At 38.5% G+C, this 21,778-nt stretch overlaps 1 protein-coding gene across 1 annotated transcript in view; it reads right to left on the bottom strand.

Annotated features, from left to right (window-relative positions):
- Window positions 1-21,778, bottom strand: part of PREX2 (phosphatidylinositol-3,4,5-trisphosphate dependent Rac exchange factor 2) — a 232,822-nt gene that overhangs the window by 63,164 nt on the left and 147,880 nt on the right. Inside the window, exons 30-35 of the mRNA XM_075213618.1 lie at window positions 21,009-21,137; window positions 12,851-12,892; window positions 10,076-10,293; window positions 7,698-7,800; window positions 1,490-1,633; window positions 54-168 (exon numbers count right to left, since the gene is read on the bottom strand). Coding sequence (XP_075069719.1) covers window positions 54-168; window positions 1,490-1,633; window positions 7,698-7,800; window positions 10,076-10,293; window positions 12,851-12,892; window positions 21,009-21,137 — 751 coding nt within the window. The remainder of the gene's footprint in view (window positions 1-53; window positions 169-1,489; window positions 1,634-7,697; window positions 7,801-10,075; window positions 10,294-12,850; window positions 12,893-21,008; window positions 21,138-21,778) is intronic.

The raw sequence follows: 21,778 nt of genomic DNA, 5'->3' as shown, positions 1-21,778 counted from the left end.
AATCAGAAGTATACAGCATCTGAGAGATGAGTGAAGGTAATTGAAGAGCATACCTTAGTTTCTGATTGTACTGCTTAACCTTCTCAAGTGATGCGGCATTAATCTGTGCTTGGAATTCTTCAATAGAAACATTGTCCTTGTAATAGTAGCCGTCCATGCTCTCTAGGGCTGAAATAGAGATTACATTTATTATTTCTGCACATTCTCGCAGCATTCTGGTTTTATGATCTTTATATAACACACATAGCAACTCATAGGTGAGCATGAGCATCTACGAAATGCAGGGACTATAAATAATCGCCAACAATAGCCCAAAATTTGGATTATATGGAGGGCAGAATCTTAAGTCATAGATAAACTAAATGTGAAACTAAAGGGTAATGTCAGATTGGTTCAAGAGTTAAGTTACCGATTTGCTGGGCCAGTCTGTGGGGATATGTACACGTCTGACCCAGCTAGCTGGATCCCACATGCACAGTGGAAATGAGAACCCAGACTATGGCTTTTAGTTCCACTAACTAAAAACAAAAATAGTAAAACAATAGATAAAAATATGTAAAAAATAATTAAAATAATTTAATACTGTTGCTAAATTTAAAAACTATTTTTAGTAACACACCTTGGTAGTTAAAGTTGTGCCAAAAAGATATAATTTTTCATTTTTCACTTTAGAGGTTTTTAATCACTGTAAATGCAAGTTGAAAACTGCAGCTTTCAGAGGATTAAAGTAACATGTCTATTTATTATTAGAGGATCTCTGATATCTGCTGTGGTCCCAAGCATCTTCGATCATCGATGCAATCACAGATGGATTTTTATGTGGACTGCGAAAATGTTCTATTTATCAAGCTCGCTAACGGCATCTAAAGATGGCATTAGCCATTCTATCGTATGGGGAGAGCATCACAGGAGAGGGATCTTCGGATTCCTCCCCAGCATGCTTCATGCTCCTCCTATCGCAGAGTGCGCAAAAGCCATCAGAACCTGTAAATAAAGTGATTTCAATTGATCACATTACTATAGACTCTTCATCGGGACAGGCTCCTATTGGAAGAATAAACAGTACATTTAAACAATTTTTATCATTGCGATAAGAAATGATAAATAATGTGACTAAAATGCAATGGGTCCCAAATAGACTCCTTAATAGTTATATTTGTGAAATTCAAAGGTAAAATTAAAAATGTAGTAAGTTTGCTTTTAAGCCAGAAAACGTTCTGCAACACTAAAAATACTCAGCAAAGGCAAGTGAAGGGAGAATGTTCATCTAGACTCTCTGTGCTTTGCATGACTGTATGCCTTAATACATTGCTTGTCTGTACTGCAAATACTTCATCAAAATAATAAGATTAAAATCTGAAATCTGAGAAATGCCTTTTGTTATTCATTGTTGTGATACAGAAGGTCTTAGGAAAAGACAATCCAATTTGCAGAAGAAAAGTACCTAATTTTTCTTTCTTTCAATGAAATGTAACAAAAAAGTGTTCACCTTGAGAAAATAGAACAGGGTGAATTTTAAATCCTCCTCCGTTCTTCAGCCTCTGTGGAAGATGTTCAAAATGATAACTGTCTAAATAGAAATAAATTTTCAAAGCTTGCAGGCTTCCTTCTGCCTGATAGGTCATGGGAACATCTGAGAATGCAAATCAATAGTTTTGTTAGTCTTACACAACTCTTGTACACAATAACAAGAACATTATTATTAATATTATCATCAATCTTTCTTTGTAGGGTGCCACACGAGGGCCATAGCTCCATACAGAGAAAAAAAAACTAAACAGTAAATGGTATAACAATACTGTAAACAAACAACACTACAACTCATAACACAGCTACTGATAAAACCAGCCTGAAAAAAAAAGTTATAGGTAAGAACAGGAGGGAAGAGGGCCCTGCTTACTAGTCTAACGGGAAAGCAGCAGACAAACTATTGACACATAGGGTAAGCCAATATAAGGGGATGGGAGGACAACAAGCAAGAGAGGGAGAGATGAAGGATGAAAGAGGGTGAGGTATACTACATGGTGAAATGGTTAAGTGGAGGACTGGTAGGCTTTTCTAAATATGAGGGTTTTCAATGACCGTTTGAAGTTATACAGGCTAGGGGGTAGTTTCATAAAACAAGGGATATCATGGTAGAGAGGCAACTGGACATCCGAGAGAGGAGGGAAGGTGCAAGATCAGGAGATGAGAGGTAGACTTGAGTGTTGTAGGCATAGAGGTGGTACTGGAGGCTGAAGGAACTGATGAGTTCACATAGGGAGGAAGTGTACAGAGAATAGAGCAGAGGGCCAAGGACAGAACCCTGTGGAACTCCTACAGGAAGGATGGATGGGGAGGAAAAACCAGAGGTAGAAAGAGAGAAGGAGTGGTTGGCGAGGTAGGATGTGAACCAGGAAAGGATGGTGTCTGAAAGACCAATGGTGTGAAAGGTGTGGAGTAAGAGAGAGTGATCCATGTTGTCAATGGCCATAGAGAGGTGCAGGAGGATAAGCAGGGAGAAGTGGCGCCTTGATTTGGGAGAGAAGATCGTTGGTGACTTTGGTCAAGACAGTTTCTGTGGAGTGGAGGGGACGGGAGCCAGATTGGAGAGGATCAAGGAGGGAGTTGTTAGAGAGGTAGCTGCTAAGACAGTTGTAGACAAGCCGCTCAAGTATTTTGGAGACAGAGTGGGAAGAGAAATGGAATGGTAGTTAGAGAGTGTGGTGCGGGTCAAGAATGTTTTTTTTTAATAATGGGTGAGACAAGATCACTTTTAAAAGATAAGGGAAAGATGCTAGTAGAAAGGGACATATTGAAGAGGTGAGCAAGGTGGTAGCAGGCAGTGGGGAAGAGGGAGTGAAGAAGATGAAAGGGGATGGGATGCAGAAGGCAGGTTGAGGGAGGAGAGGATAATAAACAGAATGGACTTCTACAACTGTAGTGGGGCAGAAGGAGCACAAGAGGTATTGGCTAGAGGGAGAGGAGGGTGGAGTGGTACAAGTAGCAGAAAAGTGATGGGAGGAGATTTTGTGTTTGATGTCCTCAATATTGTAAATGAAAAAAGTGGCAAAGTTAGTGGCAGTAAGGTAGGAGAGTGTAATAAAGGGCCAAGAGATTGGAGGACTCTAAATACATGAGAGACTGGAAGAAGGATTGTTTAGTAAGGGAGAGGACTGAACATAGGATGGGAGGATGAACTTGAAATGAAGGAAGTCTGCCAAGGAACAAGATTTCCTCCAGTGGCGTTCATCAGTACATGTGCAATTTAGAAGGAACCGAGTAAATTTGGAATGCAATAAAAATACCTGTCTGGTGCCCTCCTCCCCTCTACCCCTCGCACTGAATGTCGGGCGTGAGGTCATCACACCCAATATTTTCAGTGAGGAGCGCACAGAGCGGAGCTGGGAGAGACAAGACAGAAGAGAAATACAGAAGAGAAGAAGTCAGAAGAAAGAAGGCAATAGAAAGGTAAGTGAAGGGGAGCAAAAGCAGCATAATGGAGGGTACAGTGTGAAACAGGGCAGACAGATGAAGGGAAGCAAAAGCAGCATAAAGGAGGGCACAGTGTGAAACGGGAAACAGGTGAAGTGGAGTAAAAGCAACATGAAGGGCGCAGTGTAATGAAAGGGAGTGACAAAATTGCATATGCAACATTTTCTTGCTGCCCACACAATCTTAGACTTTGATTATTTGGTCCAATTGGGGTTTTGAGTTTGACATGTCTGGTCTAAAGTGTATGCAACTGACTGACTGATGTGTATGTAATTGACTGACAGATGTACGTGAGACTGACTGACTGATGGGTATGTAATTGATTGACTGATGTGTATGTAACTGACAGACTGGTGTGTATGTAAATGACTGACTGATGTGTATGTAACTGACTGACCTGTATATAATTGACTAACTGATGTGCAAACATCATTATTTTCTGGGCCTCTTTAATATAGCAATGGCAAACTGACAGGAATGGTCATTAAAAATCAAGTACAGTCATTATTTAACATACTGTATGTCATAAGCTGTGTATTGTTGAGCAGAATAAAATACAAGAAATAACTGGAGTGCTTCTACTTAAGTAAATATGTCCACCAAACTCTCTTTCATTTCTCTGCAGCAAGATACCTTATTAGGAGAGAAGATTTACTCTAACCCAGCAGACACACAGTGGCAGACAGATGTGCAGACTTGCTTTACAGAAATGCACTGTGTGGATTGGTTGATTCATAGCCAGGGACAGACCCAAAGATGTCACAGTAACTTAAATGACAGCATTTTCCGCTTTTTGACCTACATCTAAACCAATCAGGATACTGTCCTAAATATATAGGGGGACCTTCAGCTGCTTATAATGGGGTAGGAGATAATACAGTACTTTCATTTTCAACAGAACTATATTTGAACAGTCAGCAATGTATATTACCTTCATAATTCATATCTGAAATTTGGGGTTTTAGTGGTCACATTAAAGTCATATTGTCAGCACCAAATGTATGAATATATAAATGAAACTTTTGCAAGCACATTGTGGCACATTATCATAAATCACTGATAAGTAAAAATGAATGGGGTCAGCAATAAATGTGTAGAAAAAGGTCAAAAGGTAATTGGCCCCAAGGTCTCCTTGCAATAATAATCAAGTTGCTATCTTATTTATGTCTCTCTATAGATCAATAGAGATGCCTAATAGTTTCAAACTGGTTCAATGTCACTGGTTCAATGGTCACGTACATATTCATGGTACAATCTTCGACAGACCCCCAACTCGTATTTGTGACTCATGTTTGTCTGCCAATCACAATGGAGGTTCATTGTTTGCCGTTCGTGCTAAAATTAGCATTTTTGAATCTTTATTTTTAAGCACTATTTAAATAATAATAAATAACAAGGACATAATTTAACATATTATAATTCAAGTACTGAACACTCAACTGCCATCAAAAACTGTTAAAATGTGTATTTAAACTTAAACATGGTTGAACCTGCTCAACTTTCTTGAATGTAGCTCAATTTTTTTAAAATCAATCTAAAATGTGAGAATCTATTACATTTTTGTACCGAATCCACGAACCCGTACGAAAAATGATTTGTGTCCAGTTCGAGCACCTCTAGAGATCAATTATTTCTAAGTCAGCATACATCTGTTTCTTAAATGATGGAAAATAAACTAAATAGATACAAAGTCATAGAAGTGCACAATCCCTTACCTATAGAATATACTTTATCATTATGAAAGAGAATGTCTACATTTACATAAGTTATTAGTATCAATATATATATAACATATATGTCAGCCAAGTTGTGTGTTTATTCTCCTTACATTTATAGAAGCTGTGACCATACACTATAGCGGGTGTGGCAGATGTTGGTGTGGTTTTAACCATACAAGCCAACTTTCAAAACTTCATGTGACAGGGATGTGAGGGGGGGGGGCGTGGTGACATTGTCAGGCCACTGAATACAGGGGGCGGGGCTTAATTATGCTATTAATCCCCGCTCCAGCCAATCAATGCCGTCAATTTTGTCGAATCCTGAAAGTTTGGCTACTCTCCTGGGACTCCCCGAAATTCAGGAGCCTCCGAGGAATTCCGGGAGAGTAGGCAAGTATGATTTTAACTAACTCGAAACAGACATGTTTTTGATACCACTTCAGCACTAAGAACCTTATTGATCAGCCCCCTATCCTGGTGACCTCTCACTGCTCACATGACTTTCCTGCTTCCTGAGATACAGATGGAGCTGAAGAAACAGCAATATTTTATGCATTATAAATTATAAATCACCCACTACTGAACAGAATAAGAAAATACCATAATAAAGGAACTCCACAGTGATGATAATATCTTTCTTATATACAATATGGGTTAGTTTATCCCTTACATTATACCTCCCCAAAATGGGCTTGTCTGAAGAGACTGTGGCTTGATCCAGGGAATTAAATGTATGAAAACCATTGTTATTTCAAAAACTATGAACCAGGGAATCAGGTGATGCGGCTGATGAGACAGACGTGCTTTATAGATCTCCGAGACCGACCTGTAACCACCCAGCATAATTATTCCAAATAATATATCATATAAAAGTATCAAAGCTAATTTATCTATCTACAGAGGTTGCTTGGTATAATGATTGGACCCTCTAGAAACCTAAAAACGTAAGGAAAGCTGGAGAAATTATCCTGCAAATGCAAGAAGTGGATGCAGATCTCATGTTTAAGAAACCAGTGGGTAACACTGGGACCTCTAATTCAGAAGGGGGAATCTAAATAACATAAATAATAACGCCATTCCTGACTCCTTCCTGCCTATTCACTTTACAAGCTATTGCAGAGTGCCAATCTACTCTCATATAGAAAACAGACCACAATTTAGTCTTATCCTGAAAATGGTTGATGTACAAAATGACAGCTAGAATCTGATTGGTTGCTATAGGCAACATTTCCAGTTGTTCAAACCCGCAGTTTAGTAAATATAACCCAGAGACTAAACAGGTGAAAATGAAAGAGGGATATATAATTAGGAGGACATTAGTCAAACTACTTCCTCTTCAGTCAATGACTTCATTGATGGATGCACTGAAAAATTGTCTGAGAATGAATAATATCAGGTTAGTTTGGGAAATAAAGTTTTTCTCCAATGCAGAGCAAGGAAAGAGTCTTCAAATTACATGCCACACATATAATTATGAAGTTTCTCAACTACAAGGACAGGCTCAAGCTACTGAACGTGGCAGGCACTCAAGTTCCTTTTAAACATAATCATCATTTACTTATTTATATAGCGCCACTAATTCCGCAGCGCTGTACAGAGCACTCACTCACATCAGTCCCTGCCTCAGTGGGGCTTACAGTCTAAATTCCCTAACACACACACACACACACACACGTCAATTTGATAGCAGCCAATTAACCTACCAGTATGTTTTTGGATTGTGGGAGGAAACCGAAGCACCCGGAGGAAACCCACGCAAAATCAGGGAGAACATACAAACTCCACACAGATAAGGCCATGGTCGGGAATCAAACTCATGACCCCAGAGCTGTGAGGTAGAAGCATACTTGCCAACTTATGGCAAGTATGATCAGGGAGCTGCAGTGGGAAGGTGGGCGTGCAGGGGGCGGGGCTCCAAAAATTGTGTCATTTTGGCCCCACCCCGTGGCGTAATGATGCAAAACGCGTCATTTTACAGCGGGGGCGGGACCAAATGCCGCGATTACCAGTGAATTGTGGCGCTTTGGGACCAAACTCTGCCCGATGCGGGAGATTGCCATACTCTCCCGGGAGTCCGTGAGACTCACCCGAAATGCGGGAGTCTCTCGGACATTCCGGGAGAGTTGGCAAGTATGGGTAGAAGTGCTGCCCACTAAACCACTGTGCTGCCCACAATCAATTCTCAGTATACTCCAGTTTTCTCCCTTTTGCACTTCCAATATATAAAATTTTCTATGCTATTTCCAGCTAAACTGAGAGCCCAACACCAGCAAATGGTTCATCTGTCTGACACTCCTGTCTCTGCTACACACTGGATCACATATTTACAATGTACTCTGCAAGCAGTTTAGTGAGGGAACTTATCCTACTGACTTTGGTTCTGGAATGTATCTGTAGTTTAACAGTTCCTGCCTATTCACCATTGTAAATCTAAACAAATCATAAAGTTTTTGAAGGTATCTGTAGACCTGTTCCTAGGGGTACAGTTGTTCTATAGATACTTACTTGCCACTTGTGGCCCCTGTTCTGCTTGCCTGAAGTAAAACATGACCTTTTCCAAATCAAACAAGGCAACAAGTGAGTCTTCCAGCATTGCTTGCTCATCAGTCTGTAGAAAACATGGTAGAGACTAGGGATTAAACATGAAGGCACAATCCATTCACAGCGCAGCACTGCAGCTGCATATTAAAAATGAATATGATTTCACGCACAACTTCAGTGAGCATAATGAAAGTAGTGCCTGAGTGAAGATTAGAAGAATTACATTACATTATAGGTCCTTTCATTGGCAGTACAAAGGAGTGAAAGAGAATAATGAAATGCAAGATAAACGCTCCCATTAGGCTACAATTGGTACATGTGCTTACAAAGTGCAGCAGTGATTCATTCCACTATCCATCTCATTGTGCTGCACAGTGTTTGTTAAAATCATTGGAAGCATTTACAAATATTATAAAAGACAGTATGTAACTAATACTGTATTACATCAGATGTATTTTGTTTACTAAAATTGTATAGTTGTTATCAGTAAAAACATTGATATATTGCTAAGTACACACTACAGAAAATTTCTCTCAATGCGATATTTTTAACAATTGTACTACCGACATAAAGCCTTGATCAGCATACTGATTCATGTGTACACACTATCAGGGGTGCACGCAGGATTTTTAGGATTTTTCCCCCCCACCCAAAAAAAACAAAAACAAATAAAAACTGAGAGAGCTGCTCCGTTTCGGCAGCACTGTACTATACAGCAGCTGCGGCGCTGTCAAAGATGTGTCCGCGGCGCTGCTGTATACAATACAGCACCGCCGCGGACGCTTCTTTGACAGCGCAGCGGCTGCTATATAGTACAGTGCCGCTATGTGGGGCACTTCGTTAGCGGAGTTGAGGGGTTTCTCGTGACCCAGAAACCCCCCTGCGTGCGCCCCTGACTATACACAATTTACTTTCAGATCTGTGCTCTTCATCTGTCATAACCATCGGCTGAAAAGATTGTGACTATGATAACTCTGTGGAGATCTATGGACACTGCTGGTGGTGAGTGCATACACCCTGCAGACTTTGCCTGACATTATTCCATTGGTTATAGAAATTTTTAACCTGGTTATAAAATCAAATCAAACGATATGATGTGCTTTGGTACAATAAAACATGATCGTGGGAGTGTACACACTAATGCGATATTAAAGCTAACAGACATTTATCTGATTGGTTGCTATAGGCAACAGCTCCACTTTTTCAAACCTGCAATTTAGTAAATATACATCTAAGAGTTTTTCACTCTCAGACAACTTTAATCTCGGTGTACATGCCCTCCTGTAACTTTACCTAAATGCGTTATTTTTTTTTTTAGTTTTCTTATGTGCTTTTCAGCTATATCTTTAGTTTTCTGAACACAGATTTAACCAGTACAGGGAGATAGCACAAAAGAAAAAGGGTCTATTTATGGACCTCCAAATAGTCCAGAATTTGGAGGTCTGTCACGATTTTCGTACCCAGTAGTATTATGCCCTGTCAGAAAGTAGTTGTGGCTTCACTGCAATGTGGGTGGGTTTAGTGGATCAGGGGGATTTGTTTAGAATTTTCACTTTTAAGATGTTTACAGGTATGTGTATTTTTATGGCTGAGCGGTTGACATTTTTTATGAGAAGGCTTATAGGTCGATTAGTCCTAATTTCTCTCCCTTGCCCCAAGATACTGATGCTGCCCCAACTCCCATCACCACAGAGCTCCATGACCTCAACATTAACCATGTTCCGGCTGTTTGAAAGAAATAAATGTATTGTACCAAAAGAGTTATTAATGATAAACAAGGGTGCACATGAGACAATATTTAAAGCAATATACTTTGGAAACCCCCTCCATGATAAAAGAAGCCTCTCCTCAGACCCCCTAACCCATTATCTTAAGAGCCAGAGGATTCAATCTGTCTATACTTTTTTAATAGAGCTCTATTGAAGAGGGATGAACTGCCTGTAGGTGCGGGAGGGATGTTAGGGGAATGTTATAGTAAGGGCAAGTTGTCCAAAAGTGATCAACCTATTTAACAAAATACATTGTTTTTATTCCCTTTGTCCCCTGATTGTTGAACGTGTATAATGATTATACTCACTCAATGACAGGAGGCAATTGGGAAATACAGAGGCAATAATATAATGATATAAATTATATGCTAATAAAACTGTATAGCTTTTATGTTTAAGTTTAATGTACAGAAATCAGGTCAGATAGTAAGTAGCAATAAGACAAACTAAATAATCATTCATAATGACTGATGTGTGCATTATTTCCGTGCTAAACCATTTACTTCTGCAGTCTGCAGTAATTAGACATAATTAGACATAATTAGAATGTGCTGTACAAGACATGTGCGTTACCAGATTGGGAGAGAGAAGAGACTGGAAGTGGAAGAGAACACCAGCACTGGCAATCTGCTCCAACCATCTTCTGCTGGCCTCTCGCGTTTCTACTTCGTACTCTCTGTTGCTGTCATACATCTGATTTAATGCAGCCAGTAGTTGTTCAGAGAAGGCGCAGACAGTAGCCACTAAGCTCTGACAGAACACCATGTCTCGCCTGAGCTGTATCTCACTATCTGCACAGACAAATGGGAAAACATTGGTGAATACAATAATCACATCCTTTAATACTGTTTACCAACATGAATAGACTGGTATTTGCTTCATAAGGCTGGGTACACACTGAAGAGTTTTCAGAACAATCTGTTATGTACAACAGTTGTATCTACAAGTGAAGGTCTGACCTGTCTGACGATTCATGCATACACACTGACACGATTTACCTTCAGATCTGTGCTCTTCATCTGGTCCTGTAGTGGTTTAGAGAATGACAGCACAATAGTCATTCATACATTCATTCATTCCTGTTACACTGCTTAACCTCCTTGTTATAGCTATCCACAAGTCATAACGAATTTCGTTGGCTTCTGTGACTCTGAAACTAAATATTCCATCTCTGAAGGAACAAATTAATTATGCCATCTACAACACTCTCTACATTTAGTCACCAGGACATGTTCATTGCCGGCTTCGGTTGAAAAAACCATGACACTAAACTCTATGGAGATCATGATCAGGAGTGCATACACACTACATGGTTGGAAGGTGATTGGAATAGGATTATTAAATAGTACAACCAACCAAATGAAATGACAATCGGCACTTTGGAACGGCTGTCATTCATCATGTGATTAGATTGTTCGCTCCTTTGAGCAGGGCTCTCCTACCTCCTGTTTCCATCACTTTTAACTGCGCTCTCCAGCTACTCTGCTCACCTCCTCTCAGTCCCTCTGCCCTCTGTCTCCTCTCGCTTCTCTCCGCTCCCCTCAGTGACTCTCAACCTGTCATCCGTACCCACCCTCTTGGGCCATAGTTACCTGCCTGTACTCACTTTTCCCCTCCCTCCCTCTCTTTCATGCTGTGCCTGAGCCCCCAGAGTTATAGTGCTTACTGTTACTTGTACTGTGCTGTTTCACCTTGTACTGTGCCATTGTTTGTCCTTGTACGGCGCTACGGATACTTTGTGGCGCCCTATAAATAAAAATTAATAATAATAATAATAATGTGATTATACACACTAATGCCATATGTGGCTGAGCGGTAGTTTATCGGGTGATTGACCTGATAATTGGCTGAAAAACCTCCAATGTGTACCTAGCCTTCATCAACTTTAAAGGTAAAATATAAGTATATGATACATTTACTTTCCAGCTGAATAAAGTGTTGTGACATCATTATTATATTCAAAGTTGATTTCCTTTATATTGTAATCTGTAATGAGCAGGGGCTTATCGCCTGCTACTTCATTGTATGTTCCTCTATTGTTTTTTAGTTACACTCAATGTGTTGCCCTGGTTGTGGAATATGTTGTCACTATATAAAAAGGACAATGTATTGATAATAATAATAATAATAATAATAATAATAATAATAATAATTATTATGATTAGAATAATAACCTGTTTATGTTTTCATTTTTTTTATGAGAAGGATTCTGGAAAAAATGATCAACACTACAAGGGCAGAACAAAAATGCAGGAAGTATGCGTCATTCTTTGTTACCCTAGTAAAATATGAACAAGCATACAAGCTACAGCCCCTGTCACTGATCTATCGTTTCAGCTCTTTCAAAAGCTCTCTACAAAAATCACCTCAGAACTCAGATGTACCCAGTGAAGTGCCTTCTAAAATGTAAAAATGTCTGTATACAGGTGACTTACTGGCTTGTGCATGTACACCTGCTATATACAGACATTGTTTTCTCCATCTTGACTTCCTTTTGTGCTTTTCAGCCAACTCTTTATATCATCAAACAGTTGTTTATTTTTTTATGCATGGGACGCGACACAGGACTGCTCTATGGACACAACTGTTTAATGCAGAAAGCACAGAGCAACGGACAACCCCCAACTATGCCCAACTAGGAGAAAAACATGCAAACTGTATTTAGTAAAATTAGCAGAAGAGCAATAGTAAATCTGTTAGTATTATTGCTCCTGTCACTATAGACACTCTGATCAAACTGTAAAAAGGAAAATATGTTATATATATATGTCATATGATATTCCTCATACTAAACTCAAAGTGAGATATTGAAAAGTAATACAGAAATGACCACGGTTCATGTCATAAGACATCTGGAAAACCTGCATGTTAGATGATATATTCTGAAAACCTCATGGGGTAGAATTATCAAAACATCTATAAAGGAAAAGTAGAGATGCTGCCCATATCAACCAATCAGATTCTAGCTATAATTTAGCTAGTACATTTTAGAAAATGACAACTAGAATCTGATTGGTTGCTATGGGCAACACCTTCAATTTTAATTTTTAAAAGGTTTGATAAATCTAACTTCATAAGTTCACCCATATTATTATGAGGTCCTTGACTTTTAAGATGCTTTTACATATTATTATTCCTTCATAGCATATTTCTCCAAGTTCCTGAATTCATCCATAGCCATAACAGCTCACCTCCTTAAAAGTTTTATTATATGAAGGTAGGCTTAACTAACCTTTAATTCCTAGCATGTATATATATATATAGTAGGAAGCTTAGCTTTGTATACGACTACATAATTAATCTACGTTATATTACTATTGCAATCATGAATGCAACTGAGATCCTTACCTGTATATTCAAGTAGAGCCAAAAGTATTCGTACTTCCACTTCTAAAATAAATAGATGACAGCTGATTATGTTAAAATATACATAACAAATGCTGATATTACTTAACAGAAATTGCCAACATGGCATTGAGATGGTTTGTTTGAATGATTACAAACACATTCTACATGTTACCAATTGCAGGACATAACTCTTACGCTGGATTCCTCTGGATCAATGCAGTTACAATTTATAAAATGTTGAATCGTGAACTTTTACCTTTACTTAACCTAACAATTAGTGAAATGATAGATAAACTGAGTTTTGTGACAGACGAAGAGTTGTGAAGTTCTAGCAATGCAATCTTTGAGTTTGATTTTGATTTCCCCATTCTGTTCTGTGATTCTAAATTTGCGTTTCACAGAATGAATAGAGCTGGGACAACAGTCAATTAATTTTCTGATTCATGTTAATAAGTCCATTTTTGCATAGCGTATCTTGTATGAAATAGCTCCGCCCATGCCCAAAAATGGACATTACACCAATGAATGCAATTCATGACCACACTCAGCTGACACTTACAACTGGCTATGACTTGAGAGGCGGAACAGGGAAGGGAAAGGGCGGACTAATGTAGGCCATGTACAGTAAGGGCGTCCCAATGCAGATTCAAGGCCAACTGATAGAGGTGACTGACACGGCATAGTCTGTGATTCAAACTTGACATGTCAATGTGCCAGTAGCTATCACATAACAACTGTATGCAACTAAGATATATTATATAAAAAATGCATTGTATCTACTGTATACATTCAAATCTTCTTTATGTAATATATAAAATAAATCTGATAAAAAAATGTACATTTGAAAATAAAATATCTATTGAAATGATTATATTGATAACAGTTGTTATTTAAAATTTTGATCAAATAAAAGTTTTATGTGTTCTGATGTAACCTTTTATTGTATGGACGCATGTGTGTATATTGCAGTCTGTTTTGTGTGTCTGCATACGACAAGTAACGTTTATGTAGTGCGTACTTCCACCCACATTCAGATAGAGACATCTTCAGATACACTTGGGTTTGAATACAACCAGAACTACGCTCAAGTAACATGCTCTTTAAACATGCAATTTATGTGCAAGGTGTGTTCAGACATTAATCAGCCTCTATGTCCCTATAATTTTTTATAACACATGAGCAAATGCACCATTTCTTTTCTCAGCATCTGATGTTATTTTTTATGATGAAAAATACATAGGGGTCTATTTGCTATTTTAGAAAGGGTTAATCAGAGAGTTCTCGTGCCTTAACCCCATAACGTAAGTTACCTGAGTCTAGACGTCTGTGGGGACCACAACACTATTCAATTCATTAAGCAAAGCTTTTCACAGCAGAATAATGTCACCCTGAGATGTCGTTACCTGTCTTTTACAATGGGATCCAGCTGAGGGCTCTCTGGCTTTGCTCGATCCCTTACCCACCGTAGTGCTATGCGGCAGAGCTGTAACTTAAAATTCTAGCGCCTGGGGCGAGAAAGACAAATACTTCTTCCCCCTAGCCCTCACTTTTAACCGAATGAACCTAAAATATTCCTAAACTTCGCCCCTCTTCAGCGCTGCGCCCTTGGTGGTCGCCCCTAGTTACGGCCCTGCTATGCGCATAGCACTTCCTTCATTCATTTGCTGCGTTAGGCAGCTGATGATTAGTAAAAAAATCTTGGTGGAGGATGGGTGTCTTCTTTGGGGCTCCTACAGCAGCACTGGTATGATAAAATGCCAATGTTATTGTATTACGCTGTGATCGTGCTAGGTCATAAATGGACTGCTTAATATATAAAAAAAACAATACACTGTCTTCTCTAACCACGTTTAACAAAGATGTCACAATGAGGTTCTACTGTCCTTGTGTCCATGTTTTGTCATGTGTAACAGTAAGAAGTCTGTGTGCCAAGTCGGTGCATTTCTTCATAGGAATATGATCCCTTTTATATGCAGGTATCTGCCCTACATTTCTCCTTTCTCCAATGGTTAAAAAGAAATGCCCCCACCACTCATGAAAACTGCATGGGCCCCTTAGTCATCAGCACTTTCCATTCCATATAAGCAAATGTGAACAATACAGGACAACTGCTTCATTCAGAGGCTAAAATAATCGATTTCTATGGTCCGATATGGCTACTTTAATATGAGTTTATTGTATAAATTTCAATGATTGGATACTTTAAATGGCCAGAAGATGTCAGACGTTTGTGCCCAGCAACAGTCCATGTGGGTATGGGAAAACTGAGCAATGTCACATGCGGACGGTTAATTTCTGCCATGTTGTTTTTAAAAATAATTAATATTTTGCCCTGTCAAGTTCAACTGAGGTTTGTATGAAATCTGTACCCTTTGAAGGGTAAATGCAGATATAAATGATAGAAAGTTGTCTTATTTATTCCTAGCTGAATCTGAGTTAAAAAACAACACCCCAAACGCAAAGTGCTCATTTACTTAAGCACTTTTCCCTTCTTCCCTCCATTGCATTTTGAATGGAGCTCACACAGAGGGAAGTGGCAGTGTATAATTAACAGCCCCAGGGACTATTCATCCTTATTTTCACTGATTCACAGACTCACTGTTTGGCTGTGGAAATAGAAGATGTGTGTCACCGTTTGGATGAATGTTTCCTACGGCTGTTAAATATTCACTGCTGCTTCCCTCTGTGTGCGCTCAGTCCAAAACACAACATAGTGAGGAAGGAAACCACTCTTGTGTAAATAAACCCAAATGGGGACTTCAGTTTTAAAGCAGACCTGTTATCATACATTAAGATATCATTCAACAGTACATCAAAGACTACATAATTACTTGTTTTAAGTACCTCCTTTAAAGTTGTTTTTTTATAGGTCTAATCTGGACGAAATTACCTTGAAATGGCCATTTACAAAAACAACAGATGACATTATTGAAGCAATGCAAGCTTTGTAGAACTCTTTTTGCAGAATAACATGAGTTGACCCATGTCTAAAGTATGTTCTAATATTCTCCATTATAATTTGACCACAATGGGCAGTGTTCCGTTGAAATCTGTGTTGATTCGGTTTACCGGAGTCAAGAAAGCAGTTAATAAATGCAAATGTCTCAGTCTAGACTAGACATCTATTGAAAAGAAACCATACTTATAAAGTACTGTAGATTGCTACCATATTACCAGGGACAGATTAATATTTATGAGGGCCCCAAGGCAGATATCTTGTTGGAGCCCCTGCCAATAAAATATCATTTGCCAGACCTATGCATGCGCTGCCTCCATGCCGCAATCATGGCCTACGCATGCTCAGGCCACGTAAGCACTGCACTGACTATATGTAGTTAATGCTGTTCGGAATGTTGTCAGAATGTTGCCAGGCAGTGGCCACGCACAGCTCTCTGTGAACAGTTCATACAATAGTGTTACACCATAAAGAGGGAAGTAGATGCTGATTGGCTGGGGGGACAGTTAGTTTCTGGAGGCTCCGCTTGCCCTGCTTATTAACTGACTCTATACTCTTCTCCATCAGAAGTCAGTTTATTTGAAGCATATGACTGATATTTACTGTTACATCAGTGAACTCACAAGCCTTATTTATGTTAATAAGCGCAAATATGTCTATGCAAATTATGACCAGAACATTTCATGAAGTACTTTGCGTTTGAAATATTTTCATAATTCAAAGATGAATTGAATGTAATAGTTTTAAAATGATGGCAGTAGGAGAAGTGGCGGTAAGGCATATTACCGTATCCATACCCACTTCCACCACTGTATGTTTTAATGGTTTATAACATGTGGTTTGCAATGCAAACTAAGCCCTACTGTCTGTTTATGGTTAGTATGCTTTACCAACATATTATTTAAGGTATTAATTAATTAAAAGAAAAACTATTAAATTATTATTATTATTTATTTGGGCAGCACCATGTCCTTATCTGTGAGGAGTTTGTATGTTCTCCCTGTGTTTGCGTGGGTTTCCTCCGGGTGCTCCGGTTTCCTCCCACACTCCAAAAACATACTGGTAGGTTAATTGGCTGCTATCAAAATTGACCTTAGTCTCTCTGTCTGTCTCTCTGTGTATGTGTATGTTAGGGAATTAAGATTGCAAGCTCCAATGGGGCAGGTTAACATGATTAAGACAGATAAAGCAGCTGGCACAGATGGCATTCACCCATGTGAGCTAAAGGAAATAAGTTTAGTAATTGATGGACCACAATTTCTTATATATATGGACTTCTAAATATCTGAGTTAGTGCCACAAGACTGGAAGAAAGTAGGTGTGTTATCAATCTTTAAAAAAAGGAACAATATCAGAACAAGAAAAATTTTAGAGTTGCAAGACTCCTTTCTGTCATGGGTAAATTGTATGAAGGGATTGCGAGGGATAGGATTCTGAAAAATATTTTAAAAAATAATTTGGTAATACAGTGTCAGCATGATTTCAACTTGGTACTGTCATAGTTATGAGTTACTTGGATTTTGCTAAGGTGTTTGGCACTATTAGACATAACAGCCGTGTACATAAGATAAGAGTACTAGGGTAAAATGTATGCACATGAATAGAGGACTGGTTCAATGATTGTGCACAAAGGGTAGTTGTAGTACACATTCAGCTTGGGCTAAAGTTAATAGTGGAGGGTCAAAGTGATCAGTTTTAGGCCGTGTCTAATTCTTTTTATTAATGACCTTATAAATGGACTAGAAAGTATAGTGTCCATATTTGCTGCTGACACTAAGCTATGTAGGGTTATTATAACAAAGCAAGATAGTAACTTGATCCAGACGTTTTAGACACATTGTGCTGTGAAATGGAATAAGAAAATTAATGTACTGAACTTTATTGTTACTGAACTTTTGCCCATCTAACCACTCCACTCTCCAACCCAAGACCTTGACCATTCTTTCCTTTCCAATCCTGACCTCAGCCTGTGATCTTTATTATGTCACATTCTCCAATTCTTTATTTGTTCAGATAGTCTGTTTTATGGATCTACTTCCTGCTACTTCCTACTACCTGGACTGGACCCTTGGCCGTTAGTAAAAACTATACTACTTACATGTTAAGGGGAATACAATTATGGAAAACTAAGATGGAAAAGGAGTACTAGTCGGCAGACAGCCGCATACAGTGCCAAGCTGAGATTGCAAAGAAAAAACAATCCTAAGATGCAAAAAAGGGGGATGAATGCATGTGAAGCAAACATAATATTACCATTGTATAAGCCATTCACTTTAGGCATTTCACTGCAAGAAGGACATATGAAAATTTAAGATAGTTAAATACATTGCCTTTTCTAATAAGGGAATGTAAGTATAAAGTAATAAAGAGAAGTTAGAAAAACTGTTTGCTTTAGAAAAAAATGCTTTAGAGGTGACCTAGTTTTAGGTCAATACAAAGATCAGTAAACTTTTCATATCAAGGATCATACAAAGGACAAAGGGTCATCAACTGCATATGGAAGAAAGACGGTTTCACATGATAAGTGGTTGGGAGCTGGCAAACATGGAACACTGCCGGCACTAATTGCAGCAACGCAGGGCTATACATAATCATTGCTGTGTTTTCAACTAAACATTTCATAACTGCATTCTCTTTGCTAAAGTGTGCAACAATATCTAACTAACTTTAATCCGCATCCCCAGCTTGCACATGCGCACCTTACCAACCATTCTTCCTTTTCCACCCCTGACCTCAGCTTGTGACCTTGATTATTGGATTTTCTTTGGGCCTTAATGTTGTTCAGCTATTCTGCTCTCGGGACTCACTTCCCAGATCTTTGGACAGGACACAGTTCCCAGGCCCATGTTATTTATTTTAGTCCCTACCAGTGCCTTTTGGGTTGTTACTACCAGTGCTTCTGTCTGATATGAGCAGCATTATATAGTTATAAGGCTAATTATTTATCAAGCTCTTCTGTCTCCCCATGTTGTCTGCAAAAATTCAGTAACCTTTTTAAACTTTTGCTACATTTGTTGTAGTTGCAGCGTGCTCATTTTATCTTACTTTACATTTACCGCAGCAGTGAGATGTCTTTTACTTACAGTCTAATCAAAAGAAACTTTTTGATAGTTTAGGGCATTTCATTCAAACTGAACATCTTGAGCTGTGGGAAATAAGTCTTACAGAGCTATATTAGACTGCTGAAAGTAGATAACTGTTGTTTAATCTCCTCTGGATTTCAGTAAAATAAACATACTCATAAATCTTCTGGAGAATCATTCCCTTGCCATCAAAATGCATTACAGTAAGTGCTGACACTGCAACCTTCTTGGAATTACTCTACAGTGTTATGTGGATACATTCCGCTTACCACAATCAAACATTGTGTTTCAAATCTAGCACATTGTCTGTAGATTATTGCAAAGAGCCCTCAGAATGAATCCTGATTATACCATTAAGGTTTTAAGGAGAAACACGATAACCTTCTATCCGTTTCACATACGGTGATCTTATGTCACTTAGCAATACTGCCATTATATCCGCACATGGATTGAGTTTTCCTGGGGCCATTGGCTACTTCATAGATTGCTGCAACATTATTTCATATTACCATAAATTACTACAGATTAAATTAATCCTAATTATATCTCATGGTGAAGACCTTCTCTGTACTAAAGACCTAAGGCAGAGAAGGTCTGCGGATGATGATGTCTACACTATGTGTCTGTGGATGATCTTGTCTTCTGCTAGATGTCATGTGATGATGATCATGTAAGTGACAAATATTCTCTGTACAGCGCTGCGGAATTAATGGCACTATATAAATAAATGATGATGATGGTGATGATGATGTGAGCGCTGCATACCTCCCAAGATTCTATAATAAAATAAAGAGGTCATGACCCATTCCTCTCTATGATATGATAGAAAAGATGGGTCACATTGAAGTACATCTAGTTAGCAACTTGAATGGTATGGGCATCTCTGTCTTAACCTCCAATAGAACAAATCTGCCTTCACATTCAATCAACACATAAACAGGCAGAGAAGACATAATTTGCCTTTTGATAATTATTAGTACACAGATTATAACATGTTCTGCCATGTTCAGGCATGTGTGTACTATATACAACTAAGAACTCCAACCCTATGTCCACCCATTCGTGAAAGTTGTTCTTTGTCAAGATGGAAATAAACCAAAAGAATTATCCACCACCCTCAAATGTGACTCCATCAAGTGATCTATGGAGTAAAAGGTATCATCCCATTGTTAAATTATATTCAACAATTAGGAACTGCAGGAGTGCTTATCCAAAAGATAAAGGGCTAGATTTACTAAACGGCGGGTTTGAAAAAGTGGAGATGTTGCCTATAACAACCAATCAGATTCTAGCTATCATTTTGTAGAATGCAATAAATAAATAAAAGCTACAATCTGATTGGTTGCTATAGGCAACATCTCCACTTTTTAAAACTCGCCGTTTAGCAAATATAGCCCAAAGAGTCTTGCGCATTTGGTTTTCAATAGCGGCCACATATTTGACATTCAAGACCAGGTCCTGGAGCCCATTGGGCCTTACATGTTTTGGGTCTTATTATGATAGAGATACATGGCATATGAATGGGGATAGAAAAATGAAACTTGGGGGACAGAAGTGGGAAGACAAGGGGACAAATGAGGAGGAGGGAAACAAAGGCGCCAATTAAAGAGGTTATATAAGAGACAAACCTGTCTTATAGTAGACAAGGGGAAAAGAAAAGACACAAAGGATACACTAGGGGAGCAGACAAGAGGGCAGATAACAATCCAACAACAAAAAAGGAGAAGACAATGAATAGAGAGCAGAGCTCCCACCACACCACAGAGGTATCCATAGCTACAGCAGCTATTATTAGAGGCTGCAAGTCTTAAAAATAATAAATAAATAATATAAATAACAGCAATTGTAGTTAACACACAACCGTTGTATCGAGACCAGTTTATTTATTTATTTTTAATGATTTTTGTTATTTCCAATGTTTTACCTTGAGCTCAAGTGATATATTTATTGTATCAAGTGTATTATTAACTTGTTTTGTTTATAACTGCAAGTACTGTTATATACATTGTTTATCCAGAGTGAGAGAATAGATTCAGGATAATAAACCATTGTACAGTATTTTCCATTAATATTTTAAGTCACAGATGAACTTGTAAGTGTTTGGATATTTATAACTCACCTTCTACAAACTTTTTAATGTTCTGAGCAAGAATGCGGACACTGCTGGGAAGATTCCAAGGGTCCTGTTTAATATGAAGCCGTAACCGCTTCGGACAACTTAGTTTAAGCTCCATTTCCTGTTGAAAATCTGCAGAAAACATGGAACAGAAAAATGTGACAGTTTCTAAATTTCACATCTGGACGTAAGTATTTTAACTATGTTAAGATTATTCATCAATTTCAATCAGTAGCTCATCAACATGAGGCTGTACACATTTTCTTTTAGCTGCTTGTTTAATTACAGTTGTTACTGTTAATAGCAAAGGAGCAACTAAAATATGGGGCACCATAGCAAGATCATGACAGAGAAATCTATCCCACCAGGTTGTATCTTAACATCAGACCACCCAGCTCTGCTTTATTACAAAACAATACCCCACTAGCTGCATTTACAGCAATCATGACACTGGTATACTTTCATCTATGTATGCAGCCTTAGTATCTCTCTTATCTACCTATTGTTGCCTGGACAAAATGATTTGCAGCTATATTAAGGCACACTGGGATCTGGGCTGTTTGGCACATTACATATGGATGGTAATGGTTATAGTTAAACCCAGTGACAACATCTGATATAAAACATACATAATAAAGCCAAGGCGAGTTTTGTAAGGCCTTAAATACACTGAATCATGACTGAAGGCTGATATAAGTAATCTGTAGCTCTCTCAAACATGATGGAACTTGAGGTATCAAAGTGGCTGCTGTACAAAAACCCTTCTACTTATA

Source organism: Mixophyes fleayi, chromosome 5 (genome assembly GCF_038048845.1).
Source record: "Mixophyes fleayi isolate aMixFle1 chromosome 5, aMixFle1.hap1, whole genome shotgun sequence".
Taxonomy (NCBI): domain Eukaryota; kingdom Metazoa; phylum Chordata; class Amphibia; order Anura; family Limnodynastidae; genus Mixophyes; species Mixophyes fleayi.
This window is presented reverse-complemented; position numbering and strand designations above follow the sequence as displayed.